The sequence below is a fragment of the Branchiostoma lanceolatum genome, chromosome 2 (assembly GCF_035083965.1).
Source record: "Branchiostoma lanceolatum isolate klBraLanc5 chromosome 2, klBraLanc5.hap2, whole genome shotgun sequence".
Classification (NCBI taxonomy): domain Eukaryota; kingdom Metazoa; phylum Chordata; class Leptocardii; order Amphioxiformes; family Branchiostomatidae; genus Branchiostoma; species Branchiostoma lanceolatum.
This window is the reverse complement of record NC_089723.1, coordinates 27,487,647-27,507,090: the sequence shown is the minus strand read 5'-3', so window position 1 is coordinate 27,507,090 and position 19,444 is coordinate 27,487,647. Positions and strand designations below refer to the sequence as shown.

The 19,444-nt window shown below is 39.5% G+C and overlaps 3 protein-coding genes across 7 annotated transcripts; 2 read left to right on the top strand and 1 right to left on the bottom strand.

Annotated features, from left to right (window-relative positions):
• Positions 1–331: 331 nt before the first annotated feature.
• LOC136428342 (membrane protein FAM174-like) lies at positions 332–3,722 on the top strand. Its single transcript, XM_066417781.1, has 3 exons — positions 332–830; positions 1,168–1,342; positions 1,806–3,722. Exons 1-2 carry the CDS (start codon positions 463–465, stop codon positions 1,322–1,324), a joined length of 525 nt encoding a protein of 174 aa, XP_066273878.1. The 5' UTR covers positions 332–462; the 3' UTR covers positions 1,325–1,342; positions 1,806–3,722.
• An 80-nt stretch (positions 3,723–3,802) lies between these two features.
• Positions 3,803–14,907, bottom strand: LOC136428330 (PWWP domain-containing DNA repair factor 3B-like). Of its 4 annotated transcripts, XM_066417761.1 has the most exons (15): positions 14,839–14,890; positions 14,423–14,497; positions 14,058–14,244; positions 11,754–12,522; positions 10,915–11,030; positions 10,406–10,473; positions 9,576–9,643; positions 9,300–9,360; positions 9,056–9,137; positions 8,514–8,564; positions 8,221–8,386; positions 7,719–7,785; positions 7,129–7,257; positions 6,687–6,791; positions 3,803–6,293 (listed from the first exon to the last, which is right to left on the bottom strand). In XM_066417761.1, exons 3-15 carry the CDS (start codon positions 14,116–14,118, stop codon positions 6,072–6,074), a joined length of 1,965 nt encoding a protein of 654 aa, XP_066273858.1. In that variant the 5' UTR covers positions 14,119–14,244; positions 14,423–14,497; positions 14,839–14,890; the 3' UTR covers positions 3,803–6,071. The 4 variants fall into 4 exon arrangements, with proteins under 4 accessions (XP_066273858.1, XP_066273859.1, XP_066273857.1 ...); XM_066417762.1 differs by lacking the exon at positions 14,423–14,497 and having other exon boundaries at positions 14,839–14,907; XM_066417760.1 differs by having other exon boundaries at positions 14,058–14,497; positions 14,839–14,891.
• Positions 14,908–16,027: 1,120 nt separating this feature from the next.
• LOC136428340 (uncharacterized) lies at positions 16,028–18,893 on the top strand. 2 transcript variants are annotated; one of them, XM_066417779.1, is made up of 4 exons: positions 16,028–16,363; positions 16,793–16,921; positions 17,180–17,419; positions 18,002–18,893. In XM_066417779.1, exons 1-4 carry the CDS (start codon positions 16,028–16,030, stop codon positions 18,125–18,127), a joined length of 831 nt encoding a protein of 276 aa, XP_066273876.1. In that variant the 3' UTR covers positions 18,128–18,893. The 2 variants fall into 2 exon arrangements, with proteins under 2 accessions (XP_066273876.1, XP_066273877.1); XM_066417780.1 differs by having other exon boundaries at positions 16,028–16,365; positions 16,798–16,921.
• Positions 18,894–19,444: the final 551 nt, after the last annotated feature.

Sequence of the window (19,444 nt, the reverse complement as noted above, 5' to 3'; positions counted from 1 at the left end):
GTAATTCAATCACTTAGCAAATAGCAAATATTCTTTGTTTGTACTTATTTAGTTTCTGAAATACAATCATTAAAAAATAAAGTTCTCCCTACTACCGCCACTACCATGTTTGATGAATATTTCATTTGAAGAGTAAGGTACAGTAAAAAAATTCAGATCGAACTCACATTCATAAATATCTCAGCTGTTAAAGGTGATCATAAAGGCCGGTCTTTTTGTCAGCTATGTATGATGAATGTAGCAATAAATCATGGATTAACTTATCTCCTGCAAATTCAACACACAACACAATATCATCTGTTACATAATTTGAATGGTATCTTCCAATTGGCCCACTTCGGGACACAGTCGACGTCATCAGTCGCCATTTTCCGGAGTTGTGTTCTCTGGTGGTTGGTCTTTCCAACAATGCTGTTTTAACGCGATTGTATTTGTTTTAGGGCAGCTGGACAAGTGTTCACGATGAATGTGCGAGTGTTTTTACTTCTGGCATTATCTGTAGCCCACTTCGGTGTTATATGTGGCGTTGCGGATGAGAGAACTGTAAGGCACGGTGATGGCCATGACATCAGCAGGAGACAGGTGGCACAGAATACGGACGACACAAGCTCCTCCACACCCCCCAACAAGCCCGTGGAGGGTTCATCCACCAACAGTGCTGTACAGACGGTCTTGAAAACGACTAACCACAGTAACAGCAGCTATCCCACTGTTGCTGTACCGAAAGGCTCCCTGTGGCCCTACAGCAGTGAAGTGGTGAAGCGAATGCTGTACGTACTGATCGGAGTGACTGCCCTGGTCGTGCTGTACTTCATCGTTAGAGCTGTCAGGTCAGGAAAAAGCCACACTGATGTGTCTTAGTTTTGTTTTATTTTGATCCTTTTAAATTCAGAACCTTTATATTCTTTGTAAGGTGTACTTTTTGCTAGGAAGTAGTAGAAATTCTGTCCTGATAAGATGATGATGACTGGTCTTTTAATATGTGCAAGATTTGTCCTCTACGCTGTGGAACATCTACAAATGATTGACTGACTGAAAATACTTGAAAAACTTAGATTTTCTCATGTGTCGAAAAAAGGATGATGTATGATGAAGTGAGCAGGTGTAGTCGTGTCATTACTAGTAGTGAACTCGTGATCAAGTTGTTTCCCCATTTGTTGTACTCAGACTACGGAGGCGGCGCAGCAAATCGAAGAAGTACGGCGTGCTGACAACATCTGCTGACATGGAGATGGCTCCGTTGGACCAAGACGACGACGATGAGGACATGACTATGTTTGATATCAAGAACACCACGTCTGCCACCCCGAGTGAGTCCAGATAGGTGACGCACCTGACTCAGGTGAGTGGTTTGTGTACCTGTGCACATCATAATCAGGTGCCTCTTCAGGTATATCCAGGGAGTCAGGGACTATGGAATATATAAGTCCAAGGCATTTTTAGTTTAGAAATCTATGGGTGTGGACTTCATCACGTTTAGTAACAGTATCTACAGCTGTGGAACTCATCACATTTAGGGGTTAGAATCATGACACAGCCACAGACTGAGTCAAAGTCCCTTCACAGCTGTGGAATTCATCACTTAAATTGAAGTTAAAATGATGAAATCCTTGGCCATGGAAGTCACAGATCCAGATTCCAAGAGCCAAGAAATTGAATTGGTATGGTCTTAACGCGAGATTTGTTTGCTCAACAATAGTACTAGTAATATTTAAAAACCACATTCAACTTCTGTGAAGCTCTAGACTGTTACACTTATTGTCTATAGCATTCACTGAAACTAAGAGACTGTTTTGTGTCTGTAGGGAGCTGGATGGTGTGCCACTAATTGGACCTGGCTGAGAAGGGAACTGGACATGTATACACAGGACATCTGTACTACTGCATCAAGGACTTACTAGTACCTCACAACAGACATCACTTCTCTTACTGCTACTTTTTAAATTCTAGGAGAGGCAATTCTAAGGATGTGGGGTTTAGAGTCAGAGATGTCTGTCACTGAGGGAAAGTCTGTTGTATATTTTTACCCTCTCCCTGTTGCTGAGATAAATACAGATTTGCTAGCGATAAGAAGTACAGTAGACTTAACTACATGTAAGTGTAAACTGTCAACATAATCTAGGATTATTTTATTTAGTGGGTATTTCTCCTGTTGGGATGATAACTGAATCTTGGCTTTAATCAAATTGGTACATGAAGATTTTGAATTTTGACCAGGGACTTCCAGATTTGTACATGTACTAGTACTACTGTGTAAAACCTATATTCGGGCAACCTCTGTGCAGGGTAGTTAAGGAATACCTAGAGATATGCAATTTGACAACTGTTTACTTGAACAAGAGCCTGATATAGTATATGAGAAAAGCTTTTGTTGTAATGGATTTATATGAGGAACATGTTGCATATGCACCTCTTGATGAGGTTATGTTGTCATGACCACTATGTAACAGGACACACCACTAGCTACAGGCCTGATACTGGTTAAAGTAGTCAGATGTAGCCATGTACTACAGTACTAGAAAAGTTGTACACCAGAGATCAGCTCAAAAATTCCAAAGTCTGATCACTTTTCAGAACAAGCAGTTGACACTTTATTCACACAGGATCAAGTGCTAGTAAAGCTACAAAATAATGTACATTGTAGTTGTAAGAAGGCCACTGAACATAAACAGTGGCAAAATATACAACCATGCATTTTATGGGAGCCACTTTGTCATCCTGCAAACATGTCTAGTACAAACAGGGATGGTTTAGCATTATTTCAATTGTGTAGATAGAGATTTACATTGTACTGTATAATGCATATGTGGTGGTGATCTATATGTGCAATGGAGTAGATAACAGTAATTAATGAACATTTCTGTCTTAACAGCCACTTCACATGGAACTAAAACTGGTCACCTGTTTCCTGTCCTCTGCAGTGTTCAGTTGATCCTGATTCCCATACACGCACATTTACAGTCTCACATACGCACTAAAACACCATTGCTTATCATGTCACACCAATTTAATATGTTGGATTCACCAGCTTCTCTTTTCTTGCAAATTTGGAAAAAATTCTGAACCTTTCAGGAAAGGCAGTTTAAGTATATCGAATTCTAACCTTTCTGTATGGTATATGTCAAACCAAAATAAATATAAATAAATAAAAATGTTTTTATATTGGTACCAAAACAACAGTTCAGAAAAGTTATTGTCTTTCTAGTTAGAATACCAGAACGTTCAAGCAGTATGAAATAATATTGTCAGGTGTTTTCAATTTGATTTGTGCACGAAAAGTTCAACATTTCTTGTTCTTATCCAGTCCAGTTTCTTAACTGTTGTGAACTTGTGGTAAAGTACAGGGGTAGTATTTAGATTTATCACAGAAATCCAATGACCAAGAAATTACATTGGTGTGACCGTCAGAAATTATTGCGTTATTTTATGTTTGAGTTGATAAACAGAATTGTGTTTAAAATGTACCATTAAGTAAGTTTGAATATTTATCATGTCTACTATATGCTTGAGATATTATGATAGGCAAGAATGTTGTTAATGATTTGTATATCTGGTGGTCCAGTGGTGGATGTATTATTTTATTGCTTACTTCTCTGTTGATATTTTCGAATGAATGTTTAATGATTCTCCAGTACTGTTGGCATCAGCTGTACAATTTTGATTTGGTGCTTGTGTTATCTGTTCCATCTTCCAAACTTGATATAAAATGTGCCATTTATGTAGCCTTCCAGTATCTATTGTTTACGAGTTTATGAGACAAAACTGCTGTGTTGCATTTCAAGTAAATAATGACTCCATTGGAAATTTTGCATGTTATATGTCTTTATGCAAACACACATACAAAATTCATAGTATTGGTCACAATTCTCATCTTCAAATCAGTGTTTCAGCTATGCTCTTATATAGTGTAAGGGGAAAAAGTGTGATTGAACATAAAGAATATTTCATGACAACAAGTGCTTTGCAAACATCTTGAACTGTAAAACCTTACTTACTAAGTATTACCCAAGAACAGAGTGAAGTGCTATATTTGTGCACATACATTACACCCACAACTGCAGGCTACTACAGTATCTTATGTGTTGCAAGTAGAAAGCTACTGGATTTTGTATCAAAAAGTACAATGTCATAATGAACACAAGCAGCAAATACAATCAGTTTGTCTCAACTCACAAAACACCTGTAACTGACAGTGGGAATAACATATATCTTAGGCACTACAGAACTATATCCTGCAGTATCACTATGCTTCCTTGGTTGTTCCTATTGCTGGATAAAAATTAAAGGAGAAAAATGAAAGCTGAACAAGTCAATATTACCTGAAGTTTTAGCAGCTGAAACAAGTCTAGCCTGTGTTACACAATCTCCCACTATCAGTAGGGCAGTGCAATTTAGTCAGGCTTAAACAAGTCATACCGTACAACACAAATATGCATCTTTTCAATCCCTCCTACATTACAACTGTGCAATTTCTGGTGTTCAAAACACATCCAAGACATATGTGACAGATTTGCTAGTCAATTGCGAACCTCTTTCCTCAGTAACATCTGTGTTGTTTCGAATTTTGCTGATCATTGCCCTTTACAATGGATCAGACAAGTGAAGTTTCTGTCACACTGTACTCCATCATTCTTATACAAACACAAGAGTATAATATACATCATGATCCAGTCAACTGATGAGAAATTTGATGCGTTTCTCATGTGCATCAAGATAACAGTGTATCAACAAACTTCAAAAGAGTAATATTCTTAAGGAGGATGAGAGCCATCTTTCCTATTCTGCCACATGACAACACTCTGTAAATGAAGTTCAAAATCATGCACAGAGACAAAAATACATCCTGATGTCCACATGACTTATCATGGAACAGTGAGCTACTGGTGCATGTATTTACATTTTGCTAAATGTGCACATCAATTTACCTCTACATACACAGAACATTGAAAGAAATGGCACTACAACATGGATATTTAACAGAGATAGATACATGTGGTTTGCATGGATAAAGGATCTATACAAAGTGCAATATATGCTGAATTTGCATTAATTTTGCATTTTGACAGTCAGGAAAACCTTGATTCTTCAGTTACTGTGGCATGATATAACCTCCACCTTAGAATGTTCCACCTACATACTGTTAACATGAGGTTAGAGCATACATACATCTGATAATGCAACATCCAGGAAATTCTAGCCAAACCCCCAGTAGGGTAATGACAAAGCTGAAACTGTGTAGGCCCACTGGTAGGTTTTCTTGTCTAAAAAAAAAGGAGAAAGCTTTAACAACTGCAATTATACATACTGCATGAGACACTTTCCCAGAGGAAAAAAATGGCATCAAGGCACTCGATAAGCATACAGCCGACTTTCTCAACATATATGTACATACTGTACACCACTCATGTTCCTGAAAACAAATATGCTTGTACAATGTGAAAACTAGCTTGCTAACATAGTAACAGTCAAAAGTCCATTTCTACTGGTTTTGTCGGTGGGTGTTTCTGTTGTTACCTCAACAAGAAGGTAAGTTATATATAGAATGATGACATTCTATTCATACAAAATCTTGCTGTGGACATGTTTGTGATAGGTGTAAGAGTTGTAAGTCAAGTCAAGCAGGGGTTGTGGGCCTTAGGATGTGAGTACTCTAGATTCCATGTAATCCTCCTGTTTACACAATTGCAAATGAAGATTTCCTTAAAAAACATACAATATTTTAATGACATAATGTTATAATTCATTCAATAATAAGGATTTTTGTATAGGGTACTCAAGATAGCACAGCCAGGCCATTCCAATGACATAGGTTGTAGTTTACATTGCAACCCCTCTGATGAAAAAATATCCAGAAGTCATTAAGCTCACTGGACTGAAGAAGGCAATGGGACCACCTTTACCTTTTTATACACTCAACCACAAAACACATAAACTTTCTACATGTATAACACATAGATGCCTACATGAGGTCAAGGCTTTTACTGTCCAGCAATTTCCTATATACAACAGTGATGCTATGAATGTCAAATCGCAATATCAGCTGTGAGGTGCATCCTGTGTATTGGGGTAGGCTATGCCAACTGCATCAGCTGTTTAGAACCCTCTCTCCCAAATAATTTGTCAGCTGCTTCGTGGATGATTTTTTTCCTTTCCTCCACTGTTAGGGGCTCTGCTCTCAAAGCGTCCTTGTACCAAGCCCTCTCTGCGGGGAACCGCTCAGGTCCCTTATCCATCTGTTTCTGAGCCGCCTCCAAACTGATGCCTTTCACCTTGTGGAGGCCATACAGAATTGCCTGCAACATACAGATCACAAGGCTTGTTTTGATCTTCAGTAGCGTAATCTAGGAGGCACTGTTTATCCTTGTGATAAACATGGGGAAATATTGTTACAGTCTGAACTTGTCTGTACATGTGTAACACAAACTCCCGCTGTCCAGGGCTTTCGTGGCCCCTCCCTGTGCTGATGGGCTGGCCACTGAAGCACGACTCAACCTGTTTGAGCACAAGTCCTTATTTGGATATGCAACATTGATGGCTCAGCTCAAGAATCCACATTTGATGGTTAGAGAGTTACGTTTTTGCATCAAAACAAAGCCAGTTTTAATACGTCTGTGTAGATGTGCATTGCAAACTCCAATGTCATTATTTTGTCTCGGTAATGCATGCACACAACTGTAGGCACTCACCTCAGGCATCAGTACATATGCCACATATTTTGTGTCTGCAAAGTTTTTGTCGGCTTCACACCTCTGAAGGTACAGGTCAGCCAAACATGAGAACAGCTCTTCAGACTGAGTTAAAGGCAAAATCAAATCCAATCTTCTTGTGACAGAAGTCATTCAGAACTGCTTACAATTACATGAATAATGATTCTAGTAAGTGCATATTATTACTACTTATTACATGAGATGAAGATGAGGCTATCCAATAACCTATTCTTGATCATTGAAAAGTGACACAAAGGAAAAGTTAAGCTTTGGTATTTATAAGTTGCTGCCTTTATAATATAATAGCAACAATAATGTAAAGACATTGTAGAACTGCCCAGCTCCTTGACTTCACCCAATATGAAAGGATGAATTTTTTTCTTTAGACAGATAGAGATATAAAATATTGGTGTATTCCTACCAGCTCGTCACTTGTAATGAAGCCAGTCCCCTGTCCTTGTAACCTGTCACGAACAGCTCGGTCCTTGTGGTAGAAATTCTGGTGCCTCTGAGATGGGACGAACCCATGGTAAATACCAGCCAGGTGGTCCTGTCCGGTTTCAGAGACATCGGAAACAAAATTTAACCCAATAACCTTTTTAAGGGGAGACACTCACACTGTCTAGTCATTGTAAGAGGAACACACAAAATCAGGCAAACTTAAGGAACAAAACAAGATGACATAAAGACAATAGACAATACTATACTCTGTACACTTGGAATACAGAGGCACTACCTATTAGTATTCATACAAATTGTATGACAGCAAACTTCATACTAATTTCATAACATTTCTAACAGACATAAATTTCTAACAGGCATGAAATTTTAATGAATACTTTGGCACCTATAAGCTATCCTACAGAGTAGCACTGGCAATGTTCCTAAGATTATATTGCTTTAGTCACTGGTTAATGATGGGTAATTAATGGGCACTGTACTTCTGCCAGTTAATTTTACAATAAAAATTGATTTAAAGTGGAAACTGGTCTAAGACACACAGGGCCTTACTTGTGCATCCTGTTTGGTCTTGATGTACTCGACAATGCGTTTCTCGAGTTTGTGTCTTAGGCCCATCCTGGAAAGTAGAAAACGCTTTACTTGCAAAATTGATCCTTAACAACATTGATACTTTACTTCGCAATACATGTACATGTATTTCTAAATCACTATTTTTTAATTTTTTTTCATTTATTGGTTTAACTGTTCAGCACACACAGCCAGGGCTGCCAAACTTGCCTGTTGCTATTACAGAGGGCTAGTTCTGCTGACAAAGCCAATACATAAATCATGCTAAATCAGTAGATCCTGTTCATATTAAGCCTATCATAGCCGGTTGAATTAATCTAAAGATTTACCTGGCTAATTTAGCCAGCTATTTTAGCCCAATATGAGCGCAAATTAACCGGCTGAATTAGGGTTTTAGCAGGTTAAAGGGAAACCACCTCTACTCAGGAGGCTTAACATGAACAGGGTCTTACTGTTCCAGGTTTGAAGATGATAAGTTCCTAACCTTCTGTTGTGTCTGGAGGGGTCTCTGGTTTTGGCAGCTGAAGTCCCAGCACTATGGGGCAGGGCATGGCTTGGTGTTGCCTCTGTGTCCTTATGGTGTGTGTTCACACTTCCTTCATCATCAGCATCATCATCACTTCCAATGGGACTGTCAGGTGAGAAAGTTTCTAGTGTTCGCGAAGGATTAAAAAAAGAACACGTATAAATCATTTGTACGTGTAGTGTGATCATTTCCACCACAAAATCATTTGTAATTTGATATCCAAACAACTTCAAAGTCAAAAAAACTGTTACCATTTGGAAAGAAGTACTGAAAGGCATCGAGTCCATCCAACTTGCCACATGCTGTTGAAAAAAACACAAGATATCTATGAAATCCATGAACATGACATTACATGTTGTGAAATCTTTATTGTTTTTGTCTATATCTTTGACACAAAACACATGAGAACACTCTATGTGTATTGTGTTACTCATATCAAGTACTTTTAGATATTGTGAACAGCATTTGAGAAAGCTTGATAGGAAGGGCTTACAAATCGATATTTGCTACAGTTCTTCTTAACACCAACAGTCCTATACAAGCAAGGGGAATTAATCTTCATTTTGACATCTGTACATGAATTCAGTTACAGGAAGTAGCTAACTAACAGACTTAACAAAAAACATAATGGTGTGAACAAGCTATACTCTAACCAGAGGCTACAGTCAGGGGCCTTGTAGTAGTATTGGCCGCAAGGAAGGCAGACAAAAAAATTGCAGCCTCTACTAGCCCCCTGACAGTAACTTTTGGTTGTAGAATATAAACATACCACTATTTTTAGTACAAGTCTCACCTTTCTTGTTCAGAAAATCCTCCACCTGGGTTACAATACTCTGAAAGATTTCCCTCTTGCTCTCTGTTCTCAAAGCCTCTTCCTATACATAAGTATTTCAACAATAACAGACATCAGTGCACATAAATAAACAAATAAAACATTGCCAGAGAATACAAATAATTGTATCCTGGAGATTTTACCTTTTATTTACAAGTATGAAGCAAAGGTGTGTTGTGACGCAAAACAAACAAAAGTTACTCACTATGAAATGGTCCCTCATCCGGCTGTTGAATACCTTAGCAGCATTGATGTTAACTGAGATCCTGATTTGATGAAAATGACACAGGTCTGTTAAGGACAACCCATTATAGCATCTGACATGTAAAGCTTAGATTAAATCTAGGGTACAAATGTATGGGTGTAGATTGGTATGGATGATAGGTTTTGATCAGAACTACCTAAGAATTGAAACTTGTCATCAAAACAAAGTCTCAAGCTGGACAAGCAAATCTCTGCATATTTATTATCTACAACTCACCCTTTCTTCTGACTGTACCCAATGAAAAGGACTGACATGCGCTTCTTTTTGTGGTACACATGGTTGACCTGTAATAAAAACATCAATATATACATGCATCTGAAACCAATAGTGTCCGTTGCAGTTAAAGATTTCATTGATGATACATGTACAGCATAACTCTCTTATTTGCATGACTGATATTTCAGAGTGTATTTTATGCAATAATAAGGAGTAGTCCATTAACCCTAGGGGACAAAATGAGCAGCACTGAGGGGGGAGGGGGTTGTAGACTGTGGTTACCATGCCAGAATGGCACTTGAAGGAAACACACACACTTTGTGTCAAATTCACACACTCCCAGGTTATACAAAATGTAACAGATTGAATTTATAAGCATATCATCAGTTTATACTAGTACATGTATACACATGTTGAGTGCAAAGGATGGCAAACTTAGCGAAAAATTGGCAATTCTATTCTTCTGTATCCTATCACAACAAATGACAATGGAGACGCTTTAACTTTTACAAAACACAAAGGACAACAACAGTTCCTATGTCTTACCATAAAAACTATCCATACACAATTTACACTTGAGTGACATTTGCATACAATCCATACGAATTTGTGACTTTGACGTGTTCAATCGGTTTTTCTAATTGCTATTGGCATTATTTTATGCAAACAGCATGTATATGCAAAAATAGCTAATGCAATTATGCCATTCCATTTATAATGGAGTGAATGGGAAAGGGTTTGGGTTTTCAGAATTTTATGCATATCCCCAAAATATGTGATTAAATGCAATGCAAATAGATGGAATCTACTGTATTACAAACTGTACTTACGACGGCAGGCCAGGAAGGGTTCCTCCCACTCTTTACCCACACAACCTCTCCTGCCTTAAAGGTCGGCTCTGAAATACATGTATATCAATATGAGCCAAGTCACATGTCAAGCCTGTAGTACATTCATTTCCGACAAAACCTTCTCAAGTATACATTCATATGATCCTTTCAGTAGTAAGTTTTACAAACCAGAGTTCAGGAACTCCATATCTTCATTCAACACGGTGTTCAGACTTATGATTATGAAACACACATTCATTACATTAATGAAAACCACTGAGGCATCAAAATTTTGCATGCACCTTATCTATTTATTTATTTGTGACTGAACAAATTTGGCTGTAGTTATAAGTTAACCAATAACTCTTCTGAAGCTGGGAGAAAACAAACTCAGTTACGGACTCCTCACTAATATCTATGTGCATTATTTATTACAGATGGAAGCAAATAACTTTCACAAATAAGATCAACTCCACATCTTTTAAAAAAGACAGGAATCAGCAGCTTACTGGGCGGGTCCTGCTGCAGAGAGGTGTTGATGTCTGGGAGGTCATCATCTGAATCACTGTCCTCGCTGTCCTCACTACGCATGTCCAGCTCTGGCTCTTGGTCCTTTGTCAATAAGCTGAATATGTATAAAACATCAAGAAATTAAGGAAAGTCTTTTTTTGCGTTGATGAAGGTTAGACATCCAGGTAATAAGATACGCTAAGAATGGTTACTCAAGTAACTGGATAAAATTTTGAAACAGTGAGACTGGGAGACCTGGTTCTCCCAGTTCCTTCCTTAGTCACTGACGAAAGATACTAGTAGCGGAAAGTGTCTGAAACGTCTCACTGTTTCAAAATTTTATCCAGTTGTTTGAGTATTATTTTTGGCATAAACTGATAAAGATTTTTTTGTACAAACACCTGCTAGATATGAATCAGCTTTACTAGAAAACATTATTATCCTTTCTTTACTTCTGGTTCAAATTACTTGGACCAGAAGGACTGGGGTTCAAGCCCCAGGTAGGACACCTCTGGACAAGAGGCGCATTGAGTCATACCAAAGACTTTATAAAAATGGTTCATACTTCTGAATAAGTATGGAAGTTAAACACACTTCACTGCCAGTGGACTAGCCCCCTGCTACAGGATTGCACCACAAGTGAGGCCCAGGGCTATGAAACGGAGATGGGCACCGCCCTATACATCAATAATGGTGTGGGAGGATTTTAACTTTTAACTAACTTGTTCATACTTGTGTCTACCAAGGAACAGATATGGAACTATTAAACTAAATGGGGAAAAACACTGGAAATAGTGAAATACAGAGAAATACTGTACATGCAAAATGCACAACATACCTGTGGCCATTTGTAGAACTGTCTTCTTCAGGGGTGGTTACTGAGCTGTCTCCTTCAAACGCCAGTGCAGCCAAAGACGACCCATTTAAGCATTTCCTTTTCTTTCGTGGCACACTTTTGTCTTGACTCCTGTTTCTTTTTGTAGCACATTCCCTTCTTAAGTCTGGTCTACCAGAGGACACATTTGTAATGTGAGAAGTGTCTTCCTTCAAATCTGTTTCGCTGTGTGCATCTACTCCTGTTTGAAAAGTTGCCATTTCGGAAATTCTGGAATCAGTTTGCAGTTCCAAGTTTTGGACAACTGTTTGGTCAGTTTTCAAGTCAACCACTCTGTCTCTTTGCAACTGTTTTCCCCTTCCACGTCTCTGTGCTCCCCTACCTTTCCTTCCATGGTGCGGAAATCCGTTTGGGGGAGCAAGAGGAAAAGTCTGCTCCAGCTGGGCTTGTGGCTGCCTAGAAGAGCTTCTTTTGTTTGTTCCTCTACCTCTTGTCTGCCCATGGCTGGTATTGTTCATCTGGTCACCATCTTCCTTGACAGGGTCTGCTGAAATTTGCTGTGTTACAGGTCCGTTGTACAAGCCACCCCTTCCTACACCTCTACCCCTCCCTCTTCCCCTCCCTCTTCCCCTCCCTACACCTCTTCCTCTGCCTCTCCCCCTCCATGTCCCTCTCCCATAGACGTTCTGCTGTAGTAGTTCCAGGGGGACCTTTACAATCAACGTTGGTAAATCCATGGCTTGGCCCGTTGACCTCTCGGACACAGCAGAGTCTGATATTGATGAATAAAAAGAAACAACTATTATTGCAGTACTATTATACCTGTACCGATATCTATATGGCAACGGAACCAGTGATTTCTCACTGATTTCAAAAGCTTCTAATAGGCATGTTGTCTTTTCAGTTTTTGCATCAATATGGGTGCCATACTTGCAGCAATCCCTGTCAGTGTCACTGCTGCCACTCGTTGTAAGTGCTCATTCAAAACCATGCAGCTAACAATGTAAAGACACAATAGCTTGGTTCATTGCCTATAAACTTGCTAGGAAACCTTCTTGCACGTGGGAGCTTTACATTAGAAAATCACCAGAAAATCACTGAAAATTGATGGATCATGATTTTGTACTCTATGATGCAACATTGTAAGTACATGTACTTCATTTCATTTCCTCTCATCTTTTAAATTCAAAATAGCAAAAAGGTTTTAAGTTCCTCGTGAATCAGCTTATGTGCAATTTTCACACACAGATTTTTACAAGCAAAATATTTATTTTCCAACCAGAACCCGCCAACCCCTTTTGCAAGACTTAACTACTGGTTATGAGATTTGGCTTAAGGTAGCAGAACACAGTATTTTGCCTATACTATATCTACTATATAAGGATAATCCCTACATGGTTATAGAGGTGTGAGAAGCTTCAAAACTTATAGTAGGGTGCACAAGGAAGGTACAAAAATTGTAAACGTTTGATTTTAGGTACAGTGTACAAAGTATGCAAAAATGAGCTTACAGTTGCCAGCTTGCTCTCTTTTAAAACCAATTTTTATACATGTATGATGCTCAGTGGAGGTCATGTTAACTGCAGCCAATGTACAACAGTTGGTGGTAACAGTATTCAGGCACAAATTTACACCAAACAAATAAACAAACAACTCATACATGTACAATTGTACATTCTCAAAACTGACCATTCAGCACAGTTTCTGCCCTTCAGTCCGTGATGCACTACATTTACAAAAGCTACAATGGACCACGGGGGACCTGTCACCAGGTAAGAGTATGAGTAGAGTATGTTCTGAAACCTTACTAATAAACATTGTAACGCTACTAAGGATTCTTGGATGAAGCAGGATCCAGGAGTTTGAAAAGAGACTTGCTTGGTTGGACTTTGAAATTACTAAGTAAATGAATATTTTCAAAGAAGAACACAAAAAATATTTCATCCCTTTTGGTTAGAAATTATTGACAGGCTAGCGGAAAAAAATCCTTATCAACATGCTACAGCCTGTCAATGGCAGAGAAAATATATTCACCTTGAATATTCACCTTGAAGTTCAGCCAGTAGGTACCCTTAAGGGTAATGAGGCTGTGCCTAGTTGGTGCTAGTAGTGCGCATGGTAATTTCTTTTTATAGAGTGATGAGAGAGAGACCATGAGCCTGAAAAACTATGTCGGACAAATGGTTGTTTATTTTGCTGACCTTGGTCTTAAAAAAGATATCCGGTTTTGACTGTGGACGATAAGAACCGGTTTTGACCGTGGACGATAAGAACCGAACAGACCAGGGAGGTTGAACAGTCACTTACCACGCCTTGTTCGACCCCTCGTACAACGACCTCTGCCACCTCCGGATCGTAACCGAGCCATGTCTACTTCTACTTCTAGCGAGTGGTGGGAGTCTCCAGGATGTTTAGTTCGCAGGGATGTCGTGTTTTCAGGTGTTCATTTCATGCTGAGCCCTTTAACCTGTTGGCGTCAGGCGTCTTGCTTCAGCTGCAGCATAAATTACCCCAAATAAGCAGATTATGGGAAGATCCTTGATTGCTATATCATGCATATGACAGTGCAGATGTCGGTGGACGCTAGTGTGCCAGGCCTGAAGCCTACATGCCCAGATACAGGTAACGTTACGGTTTACCTGCAGCCCAACGTACTGAAACCTTCCACCTACCTCTGTACTCCTCTGTACTCTGTACCTCTCGTACCTCACCTGGCGTCACGCGTCCAACTCTCACGAGATCTCAGTCTACAGAATAGTTCATTCGGTAAAGTGTGCGATGGTATACTTAGGAGAAAAATTACTTTCGTCCAACATAATATTTGCTTTAGTACTATATCTATTTTGTGTAAGAAAATATAACAAACGTATGAAATTGTATTATTTTGTAACGGTTTATTAGTCATGAAGATTTCTAACTATGGTAGCGTTATCTTGTACCCTTCGAGTACAATGGTTTCTTCGAACTCTTGGTCTGGAGTCAGGAATTTTTTGAGTGCGTGCACACAAGCACGGGAAAGGAAAACACACATAAGCTGTGTTTTTATCAAGACACGCAACATTTTGTGGCGTGGGATTGAAAGACTTACTTTGAATGACGTCCCAGATGAGTGCCAGGGTTGGACGTTTGCAGGCAAGGACACTGGGACACAGCAAGGAGGTTATATAGACTTGGACACAGCGAGTGGTAACAGTTAACGGCACAACTGTTGTGATATTTTGGGTCACTTGAAGTCTTGAGTCATGCTGCTAAAGTGGCCCAAAATCTGATGAACTCAGTCTGCGGGCATTGCGTAAGATTGAGGTAGTCATAGCAAATATACAGATGTAACCGGCTCCTTACTGGACGCCCAGTACGGAAACCGTGGAGAAAATACCGCCGATACTCGGCCCCCAGTACGGAAGGAAGTTCCGTACAAGAATTCCAGTACGGAACGGCTTTATTCCAGTACCGAAGCTTCGTCAGCACTGGACGTCCAGAACTGAATTTGTTTCGGTACTCGGGTTCCAGAGCTGAACTGCTCTCGGTACTCGGGTTCCAGTACGGATTGGCGTTCCGGCTATTTCAAAGATCATTCGGTACTGGGTACCCAGTGCGGAGGTCATTCAGCACTGGATAACCGAGTGCCGATTTACGGATGTAACGGGTTCCGTACTGGATTTACCAGTAAATAGTGACTCTTCAGTACTGGAAGCCGAGACCTCAAATTATTTCGGAACTGGGCGTCCTGTACTCACGTTCTATACGGTACTGGGATGATCCATTGTTTGGACCGACTGGACAGTTTGGGATTTAGTTGTCTGTACATCTTAAATTATTTGATGCTTGTACGAGTACAATACTAACGTTTAGGTAGTACTGCTTTGTTCCTTGGTTATGGACATAGATTTTGGTAGGTATTTAACAGTGTACGTTTTCTCCCGATAAAGGCACAAGCCACGAGGATATGTTGTCGTCGTAGAAACGTAACAGAATGTGATACTGTATTTTTTTCTTCATTCGAACGTTTTCCAAACAATAGCTTTGAAGTGGGGAAAAAAGCATCGAAAAGATGCAGCCCTGAAAATAACGTTAGACGCTCGTTAGAGTCTCAGCATTCGGCTTCCAGTCCTGACAGGAGGGTTCCCAGTACTGAAGCTGCCCAGTACAGGAAGTCCAGTACTGAGAAAGTCTCAGTACTGGAGCTCCTGTTCTGACGACCACTTCCGTACTGGTTGTCCAGTACTGACAAAGGAGGCAGTTACATTTGTATATTTGCGTAGTCATATTTCTTACAAATGGCCTCGACGGACTCGCAGTCACCGGGTCATTTTCCGATGACGTCCCAGTCTTCAACTGACGACGGTGAAGTTTTCGAGGACAATGACGGATACACAAGGAGGCGATCTTCGTCTGTGTTTTTGGAGAGAACTCACTCGTTCAGGGACGGTCTTCGGTTGAAATTTGAGCGGAGTAGGGTGGTGTCGGAGGCCAAGTCACAAGGAGAAGAGATGATGAGGCGTTACCTGCGACAGGAGATAGAGCGGGCAGGGTTTCCAGTTCCAAGGCCAGCTATGGTGTCTGTGGACTCGCGCCAGTCAACATCAGGAGCAGAGGAGGACACACAGTCACAACTGTACGTCATCACAAAATCTCAGTGATTGGCTTATAACAACAAAATACTTTGTTTACCATGGGGACATGGACACACCAGTGAATTAGTTTACAAACAGATGTTACGCGAATTAACATAACAGCTGATAATGATTAAAGATGTTATAATATTTATGGAGTAATCAAGATCATCAAAGGCCTTTTGTACACAATGGACAGGTCTGATTTTTCTTTAAACCCGTGCAGATGAATCAACCCAACCAAGACCCTATAATTCTACTAATTGTAGGGGCCTCCTAATCAAGAATTTATGAAAATCTTTGAATATAAATGTATACAAAGTTACATCATTTAACTTCTTTTTTTTTAAAGTCAGGCTTGTAAAGGTACATGTAACGTTGATAGTCAATGTAATTTGCAATATTCATGTTGACCCCTTCCTTCCCTACAACAGTGCTGATGCAAGTCTTCTTGCTATAGATGTTGAGCCCTTGACTCGCCAGCTGGTGCACCTTATCAAGAAATATGTGTATGTCAGTAAAGGAGAGATGGAAAGACTCTGGCAAAAAGCTGCTCTGGTAAGTTACGGTGATGCTTGTTAAAATTCATGTTTGGGGCTGTATGCCAGGTATGCACACTGTCAGGTTGTTGGTAGGAGTATTTTCACAACTAATGTTAAGTGTCATTGGTGTTGAATTTGTAGAGTATTCATTGTGTCGTCACTGTGTGAATTGTATTGATTCAGAATGATTGTTTAAATGGCAGATAGGTTTAGCATTTAAAATGTACATGTATAAAACTATAATCATGATTCCTATGAATATGTGTTTTTGTAGGAAATCCAGAGAGAGGACAGTCCAAGAACCAGTTCGGAGTTTGCTAAAGAAATAAGGAGTTCACTGTTTAAGAATGGCATCACCATGAAGAGGATCGTTGTCCTGATAATCTTCTGTCGGGACTTGACTGTAGCAAACCTGAAACAAGGCAGGAAGGAGAGGGCAGCAGACATTGTGAGCTGGTCAGTCAGCTTCATCGGAAAATGGGTGTCCGACTGGGTGGCACCAAACGGTGGATGGGTGAGCTGGAATATTTCTTCTGCATGTTTCTGTATATGCCTATATGGCTAGCAATGCTCTTCTGTACTTTAGTATCCATTTATTCTGTAAGGCCCAACAATCTGTTAGCCCTTGTCACACATTCAGGACCTTCTATGAATTTGCTTATGACCACTCCCCAAACAAGGCAGACACTGGGCTGGGAGTAGACTGGAATCATTGTAGCTCTTCCAATCGCATCTCATAACTTTCCCGAGTTTGTCAAAATTAACTTTCAAAGACTAGTACGCAACCTTGCCAACCAAATCCCAACCACAGATAACCGTGCCCACAACTAACTCCCAAGCGTGGTCTGGAGGTTAGTCGGTTATGTGTGACAGGGGCTTTACATAATCCATTTCTTCACTCACTAAACTTGAAACAATCATTACAATGCTGTAGCAATCAGTACTGCATCATATTTGATGCAAATTTTCTCAGGCATATGTATCAATAATATGACAGATGTGAAATAGATTTAAGCCTGCAAAATATTGCATTTACAAACTGCCTTCACTATCAGATGGAAAGTTTGTTAAAATACTATTTTCTGCCTCCATTTAGGCCAAGGTACTGGCGCCTCCTGAATGCCAGACCAACCGACTGCTGTACACTGCTGCAACAGTTCTGATCCTCACATGTGCTGCTGTTGGGCTGGGAGTCCTCTTCCAAAATAAAAGACTTCAATGATGAATAGCTTTAAGCCCACCCTTCCCAAAACAAAATGTGCAATACTATCACTCATTTTGAGCTCAATTACTAACAGCTACATGGGAAGACATGACAAAAATGCAGAAAGCTTAATGCTCTGGAGATTGCAGAATTTATGTATGTACAAATCTGATCATGTGCACATAACAAAAATTTGTAATAACTTGTAGCTAAAGAACAGCATCTAAATATCATTATGCACACGTGGCATAAACTGTAGATGTATTTTAAATGTATTGAGGACACCTTGTAACAAATAAGAGTCATTCCATGTTTCAGCCTATGGAACACATTTTTGGAATTAATGAAACTCTCCAATCTCAGTCACTACAACTGTCGTATTCAGGCAACTGTAGATCCAATGTGCATGGGAGAACTTTGTTTCCAATATGAATGAAGCTCATTATACTAGTAATGCAGCTAATACCTAAACAGGCCTCATTCCAGCTCAATTGTTAGCAAGCACTGCCTGCCTAAGTGCCTTAAGGCCAACAAACACTGAATGTGTAAAAAGATCCAGAGAAATTGTACACTTAACCACCTCTAACAAACATATCTTAAAGGTTTGACAAGAAAGCCTAGTACATGTATTATATTAATGAATTTCCTGTTTCACTTTGAACATTTTTTTCTTTAACCATCATGTAAAATGATTGTTGCAATGGTAGAGAATTATGTACACACAAATGTTACATGTATATGTGCTGGATAACAAGTCATCATAAATTAAATGTTACCAATGAAATCACTGTTATTTGAGTGACTGTAAAGATTTGTGGACCTTTTATTTGTGGTGCTTGATGACAATGGATGATGACTTGATAATAATCTGTAATAATCTTTTCCTACAATGAAGCCAAATTATGTCTTAAACCTCCTTGGCCAAATAATATGTTTAAGTAATATCTTAAGCAGAGGAAACAAATATTACCCTTAGCATGTTTTCTGACACCTTTGATGCCAGGCAGTGTATAGGGTGTTTGTACTCATATGCCTGATGCTGCGATGTCACATTAAGATACTAGTACTGTGTAGTATTAGGAAAAGGACTTGGGGTTCATCCCAAGCCAGATTGTCACAGATTCACAGGTGATTTGATGTTAGGGAATTTTTTCAAGTTGCCACATTGGCATAATAGTGGTCTCTCATGAGCTCAGTATTATATCCAAATTACCAACATTGGTAACCAAAAGTTGAGTTTAACAGCAAGTAAGAGACCCTAATTGTGTTTCTGCATACACACACATCTTTATAACAGTTCAACAGTCAGATTGAAACACAGATGATAAAGTACAA